Below are 13,738 nucleotides of genomic sequence, written 5' to 3' on the forward strand. Positions count from 1 at the left end.
TTAAATTTTGTTTATATTTACTTTGGGTTCTCTGTGAGTTAAATTCTGGTCCTCCTACATGCATGGTACTCCATCACTGAGTTATATCAAAAAGTGTTAATCATTAAAATATTTATTGTTATACATGTACATTCACTAATTAACATGTGTAAGTTAATGTAAAACTAGATGCATTGTAAGAAGACGAATGACTGAGCAGGAGCTACACCAACTCCCCCACACTCTTTGAGTGTCAGTTTTCTCTTACCTCCGAGATCTTAAATGTTTATGTCCTCATTTGACCATGCTCAGTCTTTACAGCCCATATTTCCCCCTCAACATGGAGTAGACTCACTGATTTGGTTTTTCTGTCTGAGATGGATGAACCACAGATATGTCTAAGTATGTCTCAAAAGAAGAAAGTAAAAGATGATGATTCTGAAGAACAAGGGAGAGCAGGTGACAAACGAGTGTCCAGACCCTGATCAGTATCTCTTCTGTAGCTTCTTACTTGGCTATGATTCTCATCTGACTCCCACCATTTCCAGTTATGCCTGTTTATTAAGGAGAAGTAGAGATTTTCACCACTGTCATCATAAACATCATCATGAAAAACTATACAGAAATGAAATGTGAAGATTGTAGGGAATGGAATATCTTCTCCAAGGAGTGAGCAATCATTTTCATGGCTGACTTTGATCTGGGTGAATGGAACCAAAGCTGCCTTTCTAAGAACCAATCAATCGAACAATCAACTGGAACACACTGAAAGCACCTGAGCCCTCTAATAAAGCTTCTGGGCAGTGGATTTACTACCATTCACAAAGACATCCTGTGTCTGGCCAGCCTGTCACATGTCCTTTATACCTAGTTTCTAGTTGGCAAAAAAAGAAAAAATAAAAGAGGTGAGAATAACCTGGTCCAGTTGTTCAGTGTGGTGATCCCAAAACGTCACAATCCTATTACATGTGTTGTACTTATATCTATATGCATGGTCCTTCATGTTTAAATCCCTTGAGATCTGAAATACTGACCTGAGCCCACTGGTGGAAGACTGTGTTCTGTATCCCAGAGCATCTAGCAGAGCTTTAGAGACAAAAGTGCTGGTGTGAAAACAGAGTAACCCTATGGGAGGAGCATGAGCAGAAGGAGCTTTCTACCCTACTGCTTCCAGAAGACACATAAGTAAATGATTCCCTTTGCATTACACATGTCTGTTTGTGAGGATCCACACAGCGACAGTAATGAGAATAAATGTGTTGTTTTTAATAAAAATCATGATATTTGTATGATTTTAGCATTTTTGTCTGTGGAAGAACTGTGAGTTACAAATTTAAATAGTAAATATTTGAATCATTCACATACAGAGACTCACCTATAATTTACTTTGTATTATTATACACAGCGAAATAATAGCAATCACTGAGAACTCTACAGCAAGACTAAAAACTTGAAAATGATCCCTAGGTAACATTCATTCTGATTTTCATGAAGTTTATTTGTTTGCAAATGGGATTGACAATAAACATTATCACATTGAGAAATTCAGCCAAAGGGTGGTAACTTAGATTTGTTTGGACATGCAATGTTTGAGGTACAGATGGTTATCATAGGGAAATTAAAGAGCAATAAATGACTCTAATTTTCTATTTATTTAAATTAGTAGCAAATTAATGACTACAGTATATATGTTTACTATTTATAAGCTTTAAAATAAGTAAAAATTTATTTGGGAAAAGACATAATGTAAGAGTACCTAGTAAATACCTCTTAACCTGTAATTAATATAGTCTTAGAAATGTTTATAGGAAGATTATAGAAAAAAGTTAATGTTATTAACAAAATTTTTGTCATTTGTAATTGTATTATATATTAAGTATTCTTTAAAGAGAGAGTTAGTGCTCCACAGAAGAAGCAGCTAGGAGTGGCAGCAGGAGGACTGGTACCACCTGTTTGGCACTATTGTCACTTGTAACTTCCAGGCTGGTCCTTACCAACATTGAATAGGAGAAGGGATGGTGTTCTGGAGAGAGACTGAATGGGCTGCAGAGAAGTGAGCATGAGCTCAGTAGAAGTTCAGAACAGCACAGGACGTGAAAGCCTGTGGTATAAACATGGCACCAGAGCCTGGAGGTAGAATTCTTCATGAACCCTGCAGATGGCTTGCCTGATCAATTTATGAAAGGTGCAACCCAGTTACTACTCAGGTGAACAGCAACGTGAAAACACGTGTCTTAATCTGGCACAGTCCTGCCTGTCGAAATCACCAACTATCACTGTGTTGGGCTCTTCCTGTGCTTTCAGATCTAATAGAGTTTCTTTAATGAAACTAGGTGCCCCTATTTGATGCATAAGCATTTACAATTATAATATGCTCCAGGTGTTCTTTTTTCTTTAGTGAGAGTGAAATGTCCTTCCCTGTCTTTTCTGGGCAGTTTTGATTTAAAGTCTATTTTGTCAGATGTTAGAGTAGCTTCATTCACTTGTTTTTTTTTTTTTTTTTTTGTTTGTGTGTTTGTTTTGCTTTTGGTGTTGTTTTTTGTTGTTTGCTTGCTTTTGTTTTTGTTTTGTTTTGCTTTTTGGTTTGGTTTTGTTCAGCATGTTTTTTTTTTTCTCACATTTCCTTAAAATATCTTTTGCCCCAGAATGGTGCTTCTCATTGATGATGAAGTATGTTTTCTAGAGACAGAAAAAAGATGAATCCTATTTCCTAATCTTATCTGGTTTGTGTCTTTTTATTGGAAAAATGTATACTGTTCCTATTGTGAGTTATTATTGAATGGTGTTTATTAATCCTTGTTATTTTGTGGTGGTGTACCAAGGGCCACTCAGCATCTAGGTAACTGAGGAAGGCACCAAAAGCTGATGACTTTTGGCAATTCAACTCTCTCTTGCTATTCTGGGGCCAGAAGCTGATGGTTTCTGGCAGTGATGTTTTCTTAGGCTTCATTAACTATTCTGGGACTATATATCCCTTTTGTACTCTTGTAAATGTCTATTCTGCTCTTTGGATAGTATTTCTTCTGTCATCCTCTGTAGAAATGGCTCGTGATATAAATTCCTTAAATCTGTAGAAGACAAAAACTTGACAATATTAGTTTAAGGAAGGAAGGGTTTATTTCAAATTACAGTTCATCCAGGCAGTGAAGGCATAATGCCTGCAGTGTGAGGCAGCTGGTCACATGTCATCCACAATCAGGAAGCAAAGAGAGATGAATACTCACTCACTCCTAGGTTTCTCTTCAGTGAGATTCAATATGTTATGTCCCTCAGAGATGGCTTCAGAGACTTGCTTCTTCAATAATTCTGTCAGATAATGATTAATATTAAGCATCACACTCTGCTTTTTCTTTAAGCTCCGCTACTTTCTTTGACCTAAACTATTTGTAAGGGTTTCCACTGAACTTTTTACTGGCTTATTGTCTAAGCATTTCTGTTTATTGAATTCCCCTTTGACACACTGTACTGACTTCCTTAATTCATTCAGCTGTTTGTGTGTCCTCTCCTGGAATTCAACCAAGGGTGCTTTAATCTCTGTATGATTTCTTTAAATGTATTCATTAATTATTGTTTATATTGTATTGGTTTCATATAATTCACTCTTGTTGGAGGACATCACTGTACTATAGTCTTAGTAGTTTATGTCTTGAGTTTTCATGTTTCTTATGCTGTTGCATTGGGTCCTGTGCAGGATATAGGTTAAAATTTTAAAACATATTTATTCAATGAAAGAGCTTGCAGTGTCAAGGGGGATTAAGGTTCACTGGGTTTGAGGTGACATTTTCATACTAGGCAGGCATTCATGGCAGCAGAATTAGTCTCCTGAAAGTAGAATATTATGTATAATAATGATCACTATCAAAGTGCATGTCCACTAGGAAGATATAGTGACATCAAATAAAAAAGTAACTACTCTTTAAACCCCAATCTATTTAGACAATGAAGTGACACTAATAGTATAATTTACATTTAGGTATTAGTTAGTGTGAGTATGAGTGGAAAGCAAGAAGAAGAAGGAGGAGGAGGAGGAGGAGGAGGAGGAGGGGAAGGAGGAGGAGGAGGAGGGAAAGGAGGAGGAGGAGGACAAGGAGGAGGAGGGAAAGGAGGAGGAGAAAGAGGAGGAGGAGGAAGAGGAGGAGGAGGGGAAGGAGGAGGAGGGGGAGGAGGAAAAGGACAAGGAGGAAGAGGAGGAGAAAAAGAGGAGGAGGAAGAGGAGGAGGAAGTGGAAGAGAAAGAGGGAAAGGAGGAGGAGGAAGAGGAGGAAGAGGAGGAGAAAAAGAGGAGGAGGAAGAGGAGGAGAAAGAAGTGGAGGAGGAAGAGGAAGTGGAGGAGGAAGAAGAGGAGGAGAAGAAAGAGGAGGAGGAAGAAGTGGAGGAGGAAGAGGAAGTGGAGGAGGAAGAGGAAGTGGAGAAGGAAGAAGAAGTGGAGGAGAAAAAAGAGGAAAAGAAGAGGAAGAGGAGGAGGAGGAAGAGGAAGAGGAAGAGGAAGAAGAGGAAAGAAGAAAAAGAAGAACAAGAAGAACAAAAACAAGAACAAAAAATAGAGTAAGACTAGTGATTAATACTGTGATGACAGAGAAAAATAGAGGAGAGAAAGTAAATAGAAGACAGACTATAGACATAAGAGGGATGGGGAGAGGAGGCATTAAATAGTCTGGGTTAAAGGTAGAATGCAAAGAGATAAGCAAGGAATACAGCCAAATAACCTAAGCTTCATTTCAGATGGCTGAGACATAGGGAACCCACAAGCCAGTCTGGACTATATTCATATGAAGTCTATGAAAATAAAAAGAGAAACAGAGGAAACCTAGAGAAAAGAGAGACAAGAACAGAGCAGGAGAGATCTGGCTTTTTAAACTGACACTGGGTGTTACAAATCCAAATGGGTGGGAGCTGAGTGGTGTACAGAGTCTGGTGGCAATTTTGTCTGATTGTTGGGTCAAGCCTCTCTTGTTCATTCTCAGGCCATATGCTTCTGCTCCTGTGTGATCCTTTGCAAGGCTGAAGTTTAGTCACAGTGCTGGTCCCACTAGTGGAAGGTTCTTTTGGGGGTGAGGCCACAGGCTCTGTGAACCCTTGCAGAGGCCTGCTTGGAATCCTGGCCTCTTGACTGTCCTTTCTAATGTTTTGAAGGCTTTTGGATCTTGTTTCTATTTTTTCTCTGAAGAACTAGTCTCCAACAAGATTTCTGTGTTTCTGAATACTTAGAGGTTCTGATACAAAGCTTCTTCATTGCATCCTCTAAGTAACCTGCTGGACACATTTCAGCACATAACTCTGGAACACCTGATATCACTCTCTTACAGTGCAGTTCACCAAGGATTTGGGATACTGAGCTGCCGAATTCAGGAAGGCTCTATTTAAAATGGTAACTCACTGCTCTAGTAGAAAAGAAACTGGAGTGTTCCCAGTCTCTCTTCTCATTCTGCTGCTACTGTATGCAACATTCTCAACCTGTCTTTCACTTTCCCCCTCTCTTTCCACATATCAGTTACTGATAGTTACAATACCAACTTCATGTCTGGTCTTGAGTGTGACTGTGGCCACTCTTTGTAACTAGATGGGGTTGGGGTTGGGGGGCAGCTCTCCCTACTGCTCCAGTCCTCCTGGGATGGACTGTGCGTTTTCACACTGTGTTTTTATTCTTTCCCATTTTGTGTAGCTCTTTGACTAGCGATTTGGAAATGTCTCTTTGCCAGCTGCCATCTTCCTTGTCTACCTTACTCCCTGAAGCATCAGGCTGGCTGCATTGTTTATTCTTCTGCTGTCTTTTATTTATTTATTTTTTAATTTACAGTTTGGAGCCTCGGTTGTTTTATTTTAGTTTACTTCTGGCCTGTAGAGGCTAAATGACATTTCTTGTTCTGAGTTTTTTCTTCTATATTCTATATTCCAAACTTACCAGTACACACACATATTTTAATTGATTATAATGTTCACAACACACCTTTCTAAACTACTTTTTACAACTGGCAACAAAGGCTCAATTTTTGCACTGATGATCTGGCAGTCCTTCATCCTCTGGTTCAGTAAGACAATGTGATGTAATGAGAGGAACTCATTTCTCAGCACAGTGCAACAACTGCCTTGCAATGACATTCTGACTACGAATCAACAACAGGAAGAACTGTGTGGTTGCCTGAGCTCCCTCTGCTTTATTCTTTTTCTTTTTTTTTAATACATTACCTTAGGTAGGCATTCATTTCTTTTTACTTCCCTTCTCATTTGTTCATGAAAATTTGTACTGTTGATAAAAACAGTGAAGGAGGGAGGAAAAACTCAGAGGATATGGCTGTGACATTGATGTTTGAAAATCAACTGAGTCAGGATGCATTACTCAACACCCTCCATGTTTCAAAACGAGGTTTTTGGACAGGCATAGCTAGACCTGACTACACAGGTGACAAAACTCTTTTTTTCCTGTTCATTCTCCTGGATCCTCTCTTGGGATATTTTATTTGTTGTAATGACCAAAACACTTGTGAGAAAAACTAAAGTAAGGGACATGTTATTTATTCTCATGATTTCAGAAGCTTTTGTTTCTGGTTGCTAGGTCCCAGTGTTTTAAAAAAAAAAAATCATCATGGCAGCAGGTTAATGTGACAGAGGAAAGTCCTCACATCATAACAGAAAGAACATAGAGAGGGGAACATCTTATGACTTTTAAAGGTGGGTTTCCAGTGACATAATTCCTCCACTGAGATTCTACTTTGAAAAGTTTTCATAACCTTCCCAAAGAGTATAACCATGTGGGAACCAAGAATAAAACACAAGAGTATATGGATTTTTGTATTAAAACCATACTACCCTGTGTTTCCTTGACACTTCTTCCGTTTCCATTCCTTTTCCTGATGGATGTGTTTTTCATATACTGTGGGATTTGACATCCGTAGAACCTGAAAAGATCCTTATGACACAGTCTCGTATCTGCTTGGTTTTCACTCCATAGACAACAGGGTTCATAGTGGGAGGTAAAAGCAGATAAAGATTAGCCACAATGATGAGGCAAGATGGAGGGATGGTGTGCCCCCCAAAGCGGTGGGAAAAGAAACAAAAGAAGGCTGGGCTATAGGAGAAAACAATGGCACAGATGTGGGCAGTGCAGGTGCTGAAGGCTTTCTGCCTAGCATCTGCTGAGGATAAGCTGATCACTGCCTTCAGGATCATGGTGTAGGAGACTGCGATGCACAGGATATCAAAGCCCCCAATAAAGAGAGCAATCATCAAGCCATAGACAATATTGACCTTGATGTTCCCACAGGACACCTTAGCTACAGACAACTGGTCACAGTAGGTATGATGTATTAATATATTGTTTCTGCAGAATGGCAGCTGCTTTGTGATGAAAATCAGAGGAATGATGAGCACCACAGCTCTCAAGAAGGTAGCAAGGCCAGCTTTTGCAATGACAGGATTGGTGAGGATGGTGGAGTAGTGCAGAGGGTAGCAGATGGCTACATAGCGGTCCAGAGCCATGAGCATAAGCACCCCAGACTCCATCGCTGTGAAAGTATGGATAAAGAACATCTGGACCAGACAATCAGTAAAGCTAATTTCCTTAATGTAGAACCAGAAGATACAGAGAGTTTTGGGTATTGAAGCACTGCACATGACAAGGTCCGTAAGGGAAAGCATAGCCAAGAAGTAGTACATTGACCGGTGAAGAGTGTCCTCAAAGAAGATGAGGTAGAGGAGTCCACAATTGCCCAACATAGCTACTGCATACATAGAGCAGAATGGGATGGAAATCCAGATGTGCATGTCTTCCAGGCCTGGTATTCCATTCAGAATAAATGAGGTTGGGGTCACCTTTGTTTGATTCAGCAGCAGCATGATGAGGTTGACATCATCTTGAGTGGCTTACAAAGTTTGGGCTTTTATTTGTATGACAGTCCAACCTTCCAAGATTAGGGTAAATGAGAAAGATAAACCCTCATCTCTCTTCTCTATTTGTTAAGTAGTCATTTTACTACCAAACAACTAATTAATTAAATAAAAAGACCGGATTTAATTAAATTAATTAAATTAATTAATTTAATTAAATTAATTAAATTAAAGACCGGAATACGGCTCGTTGGTGAGACACTTGCTTAGCATATTCAAGACTTTGGAATTAATTCTCACACAAAATATAGATTCTAAGCTAATAACTTGTTGTCAAGTTATTACTTTGTCCATTACTTCCACACACACTTGTTTAACAAGTACTACCTGTTTTTTAAATAAATATTATTTTAAAACTAGATGGGAGGGAGAAATAACAAGTTTATAGTTGTTATATTTTATGTACTTTTAATTTCAGAATTCCAAACATATACAATGTATATTTGCTATATATCTCTTCTACCCCCTCCATAAGTCCTCCCAGAATTGCCACACCCTGCTTCAACTTGAATACTTTTTATATCCCACTGAGTCCTATTATAATTACTGTATATGAATGCTTACAGCATCATCCACTGGAGTGTGTGCAAGATAGAAGGTGCTACTTTTCTAAAGAACACTGAGTCTCTCTACTCTGGTAGCCTTTTAAATATGAAAGGTCTTAGTTACATGTGAGACTTTGTGAACACTTCCCTCATCTGTGATCAAATTTTGACTTGCTAGGTCTTTTGATTTCATGATTGCAATGGCCTTGTCATTTCTAGAAGACATTGTTTCACAACAGGCCTCCCTGCAATCCAATTCTTGGAATATTTTTGTTCCCTCATCCATAATATTCCATGACTCATGAGGGGAGGGGGTATAATACAGATGTCTCCTTCAGAACTAAACATTGCACACTTATTCATTCTCTGAATCTGATCGATTGTCTCTGTATTAATTGCTGCTGACTGCAAAGACAGGCTTTCTAAATAAAGATTGGGAGCCACACTAATCTATGGGTATACAAATAAGTACTTAGAAGTCAGTTTAATTTTATCTTTTTCACAAAAGGAAATAGTAAAATCTCTGCTAGTGCCTATGATGTACCCATATTATAGGCTCACGGCCATTTTAACAATACCAAGCACAACTTATATCCCATGGAATGGACCTAAATTCAATAAAAAAAATCCATTGATTATACCCATAACATTCAAGATATCAAATGGAAGTATTTTTGCCAAGTCAGTCTTGACTTTGCTGGCAGGATTCATAGCTGGCTTAGACTACTGATGACTTTTCTTCCCTGCCAACTTATGTAGCACATTCTAGAAGAGAGGAAGTTCCAGACTTATTTCTCCATGTTCTACAGCCCAGATGTGAGGTGGCTTCAGCAATAGAGTGTTACCATCAAGTTCAGGGGTAACAGTGAACAAGAACAATAGTAATTTTTCATAGTGCTATTGCTATATCATATGTAGTTGTTTCTAACTAGAATCACTGTCAGTTGGTTATTTTGTTTCCTTTCTATTTTGTGAGCTTCCTTCCTTTCTTCCTTTTCTACTTCCTTCTCTCCTGCCTTCCTTCCTGCCTGCCTTTCTTTTTTATTATCACAAGGTCTGATGTCACCCAGGCTTGTTTCAGTTTCACTATGAAGCTGAGAATGACCTTAAAACTCCTGTTCTTCCTGCTCTTTGTCTCCAAATGACTAGGATTACAGGTATGCTCAGTCATGCCTGTCTGCATTTCATCTTTTAATGAAAAGGTCTTAGGTCATCTCACCAATGATGTAACCGATGGTTGGGATGCATTGTTTCTTGTTGTTGTTGTTGTTATTAATAGGTCATATTTAGTTACTGTTTGACAGGTACAGTGAGAACTTTGTATGTATCCATAGTCTTGTTTCCAACTACTATCTTAATAATATTTTGAAGCCTGTCCTTTGTAATGGGGTAAATGCCAGTAATATATAGAGGAGGCTTTTCCTTAAGCATCAGTGGCAAAATTTATCCCTCTGTTTTATGTGAATATGGCAATAACTATTTAAGCAAATAATTTACTTTTCATTTTGTAATTAGATACCTAACAAAAGCAACTTAATGAGGGCATGGTTGTTTGTCATTCAGTTTGAGGGCATAGATTCAATCTATCATGGCAGGGAAAGCTTATGAGGCAATAGTCACATTGCACACACATTCAGGGTAGGTATTGTCAATCTAGAACCTCATTTACAAACATGCTGAAAGAATTGTCTGCCACAAGATTCTAAGTCTTGTCAAGTTGACAAAATTGGCCATCACACTCTTGTATCATATAAGTTTGCTTTGTAGGTAATCTTCTTGTAGATTCCAAGTTTAATTAATTTATTTTTATGACATATTTTGTTATACTCTAGTTTTTATTAGATCTTCCAAGTATCAGATAATTTGTGGTTTCTATATACCTAAGGTTGTACTTTGATGATAACTATAGGACCATGAAGATTTAGAAATCTAGAACCTCCTTTGATAAATGAAACTTATAAATGGTCCTTCTTATATAAGGACCTTGCTTCATTGAAGACATCTCACTCTTTCTCCCTCCCTCCCCAGTTTGCTTTTATGTATTTGCACTGAATGCTACCAGACTAGTTATTGCAAGAGTCACTGTTGTGTTAAGTATACATTCATAACAGTGTTCTTCACAATATATATTCATGGAATATTATAAAACTAAAGAAAACTTTGGGACCTAGGAAGACAAGTTTCTTCTTGGAGCTGAAATATGATTATAATTCTGCCTGATGGACAGGGCCAGAGAATTCCTTCCCGATGATTTCATTTTGCCTACTCATGGCATTCAGGTATTTTGCAAGTTATTTCCTTTTAGTTTCTATTACCAACAGCAAAAACTCTTCTGAAACTTCACCTACCTTAGAAATATCCACCTCTGTCTTGGGTAATACACAATCCCTCACTTAATATCTATCTGTCTGTCTGTCTGTCTATCTATCTATCTATCTATCTATCTATCTATCTATCTATCTATCTATCTACCATACTCTCATTCACTACAACTCAACAGCAGTTTCTACTCCCTCAATTCCTCCCAACTTCACCCCCTCAGATTCACTCCTCCTCTGTTTACCTTCAGAAAAGAGAAAGCCTCTCAAGGATACCAGCCAAACACAGCGTAGTAGCTAGATACTATAAGACTAGGTAGGATAAACCCTCATATCAAGGATGCATGAGGTAGCTAGCAAAGTATCAGGTTGATCAATCTTATTTTGTAATTTTTAACACAATGATTGTATAAAATGTTCTTTTACTTTGATGTCATTTATAAATTTAAATCTCTTACTATTATAACAAATATTATTTAAAGTTTTTACTTGCAGTATATAGCAAATTAAATGATACCTATTAGCTGTTAAAGTATTTTAGAATGGAAAGTCAGATTAATGAAATTTAAACTGACTTTAAACATACTAAGCTATAATCTAATATTGGTATGTGGGAAATACAAAAGGAACCACCATAAAAACATAATATGTACCTTATAAATAAGCAGAAACATGAATTTTCCCAAAGCTCATAACAACTAGGCAAAAAAAAATTCATACCAAGATGGAAAGAAAAATTATTTAAAGAAATTCAATTGTTTCTTTTAAAAATAAATAATTTGATTAGTACCACAAACATCAGAATTCAGTTTTAAAAAACAATAAAAGAAGGTACATAATAATTAAAATTATGCTTAAATTATAGGTGAGTGATAAATATATTAAAATAAAATAATGAAAATACGTCTTCCCTAAAGAAGAGGAGAAAGTGGTAAGTGGAACACAATGGCAGGTGATGTACTGCTTTGATTTAACTCTGGGTTAAAGGTCTTAGTGATATTCTGCCTAATTTGAACAATACTCAGACTTTTAAATGGAGCTGTTACATAAATCACATAATCAGGTCCTTGGTACATCTGAGATTTCTTTTCCCTATTAATAATTGGTCTGCAACAAACACCAAGAGCCTTGAAGTTGCATTTTAATCAAAAGAACAATATCAGCCTATATAAAATTCATGTTTCCATGAATACTGAAATGCTCTTTCATCTCCTTTGTCAGGCTTGTAAATGTACGCTTTATACTTGCATATATTATATATTTCAGATTACTTTCACAGATCTTATTAAAAGAAAACACCAATAAGTCATCTGTCTGTCTGTATGTACTTACATTCACATGCATCTAGGATATATACACATATGATTGACTACCTGAAAGAAAGATTAAATTCATTTTTATGACACTTGTGGAGTGTCCTAAAGTATCACAAGTTATTGCAAAGGAAAGAATCTCATCTCATCACACATTATTTCTTAATGTCCTTGACTAGCAGGATTCTACATAGTGGCTGTACAAAAAAAAAACCAAATAGTAAAATTAGAGAAAGCATAGGGAACTATGATTCAAATATAGAAAAAGTATTTGTGATATATGTGCTGTACTCTGAAGAGTATTTCATACCCTCTATCAAGCTATTCTATATTTGTACTACAGCTTTAACTATTAAAATTAGGTTGAAACTATTTTTTAATTTTGCTTTGAATACACATGGCAAACTCATCAAGAGACCAACACTTATGTAAAAGTAAGACCTAATAGTCACAAAACACATTTTACCAAAGTCAATTTTAGTATGTCATAATTTAAACACACATGTAAAGGATTAACTCACGTCATTTTGAGTGTGGATAGATGTATTGAAGTAGTATCATTTAATACATAATTATAACTACTTACAAAATATTGTTCTATCCAGGTGTGGTAGTTCATACCTATAATACTAGCACATGGGATGCTGAAGCAGAAGCATTGCCATGAGTTCAAGAAACCTGAGGTACATAGTGAGCTCCAAGCCAGCTTCAGTTACGGAAAAGAAAGTCTGTAATTCAGATATCATGAGATGTCTATTCTCTGTTACAAATACCAGAGACAATGATGGCACTTCCTCAATGAGCCATCTGTAATATCTACAGTTTTAACTTCATGTGATAGTATGTTTCTCCAGTGTCACCAGAAAGGCTTAATATCATAGATGAGTCTTCTGTCAAACAAATGGAAAGCTGTGCTCATTTGAGAAACAAGAGAAAGTCAGGTCAGAGGCAGCAGCATTCTGACTATCAAATGCAATTTTCTAGCTCTTCTCCATTTCTTCTTGGGGTGATTTGTACCTGATTGCCATCACATAAGGGCCAATCAATTTTATGTGATTATGGTAATCAGGGAAATTTAACTCAATTATGGATCTGAGAATTAACAACCCAAATCCTCCCTAATGTTTCTGCTATCAAAATGGTGATTAGAATCAAAATTATATTTCTGAGAAAATAACCAAGTCACAAGCAGCCAAAGCCTCTCTCCATTATGTCATGTTGCTTTAAAACTGCCACCATCCTTCTACTACTACTGTGTGCCCTTCAATACCTAGTTTCTGTGCAGTCAAACACTGAGATCCAGACAATGTGGTCAGATGTCTAGGGTCTTGTTCAAAAGGAAAAGTCATCATCCTGTAGTGCAAACATGTGCATGACCCTGGGCTTCTACATATCTCGACAACCACTATTGTACTCAGTCTTTAAAAGAAGATGTGTGTTCCATATCCCAAGGGAACACTTGAAATGAAGGCACTGAGCAGTGAGGTGCAATACCAAGGGAGGACATGAAAGTGTGGTTGGATTATAAATAAAAACACATTAGTTTGTTGACATGTAGGAGTAAAAGGAAAAAATAAACAGAAGCTATTTGTAGCCTTGACTACAAAGTTGTAATTTTTTTCTTTGTTACACACCCTGGTGCACAATATCTCTGATAAACATGGAGTTATCTATAAAACACTTGCAATCTGAATTCAAAA

The 13,738-nt window shown here is 37.2% G+C and overlaps 1 protein-coding gene across 2 annotated transcripts; it reads right to left on the reverse strand.

Annotated features, from left to right (window-relative positions):
- Window positions 1-5,664: 5,664 nt before the first annotated feature.
- LOC117722804 (olfactory receptor 52N4-like) lies at window positions 5,665-13,422 on the reverse strand. 2 transcript variants are annotated; one of them, XM_076939829.1, is made up of 2 exons: window positions 13,309-13,422; window positions 5,665-7,876 (listed from the first exon to the last, which is right to left on the reverse strand). In XM_076939829.1, exon 2 carries the CDS (start codon window positions 7,809-7,811, stop codon window positions 6,843-6,845), a length of 969 nt encoding a protein of 322 aa, XP_076795944.1. In that variant the 5' UTR covers window positions 7,812-7,876; window positions 13,309-13,422; the 3' UTR covers window positions 5,665-6,842. The 2 variants fall into 2 exon arrangements, with proteins under 2 accessions (XP_076795944.1, XP_076795943.1); XM_076939828.1 differs by having other exon boundaries at window positions 5,666-7,876; window positions 12,625-13,420.
- Between the last annotated feature and the right edge of the window lie 316 nt (window positions 13,423-13,738).

The sequence above is a fragment of the Arvicanthis niloticus genome, chromosome 1 (assembly GCF_011762505.2).
Source record: "Arvicanthis niloticus isolate mArvNil1 chromosome 1, mArvNil1.pat.X, whole genome shotgun sequence".
NCBI lineage: Eukaryota > Metazoa > Chordata > Mammalia > Rodentia > Muridae > Arvicanthis > Arvicanthis niloticus.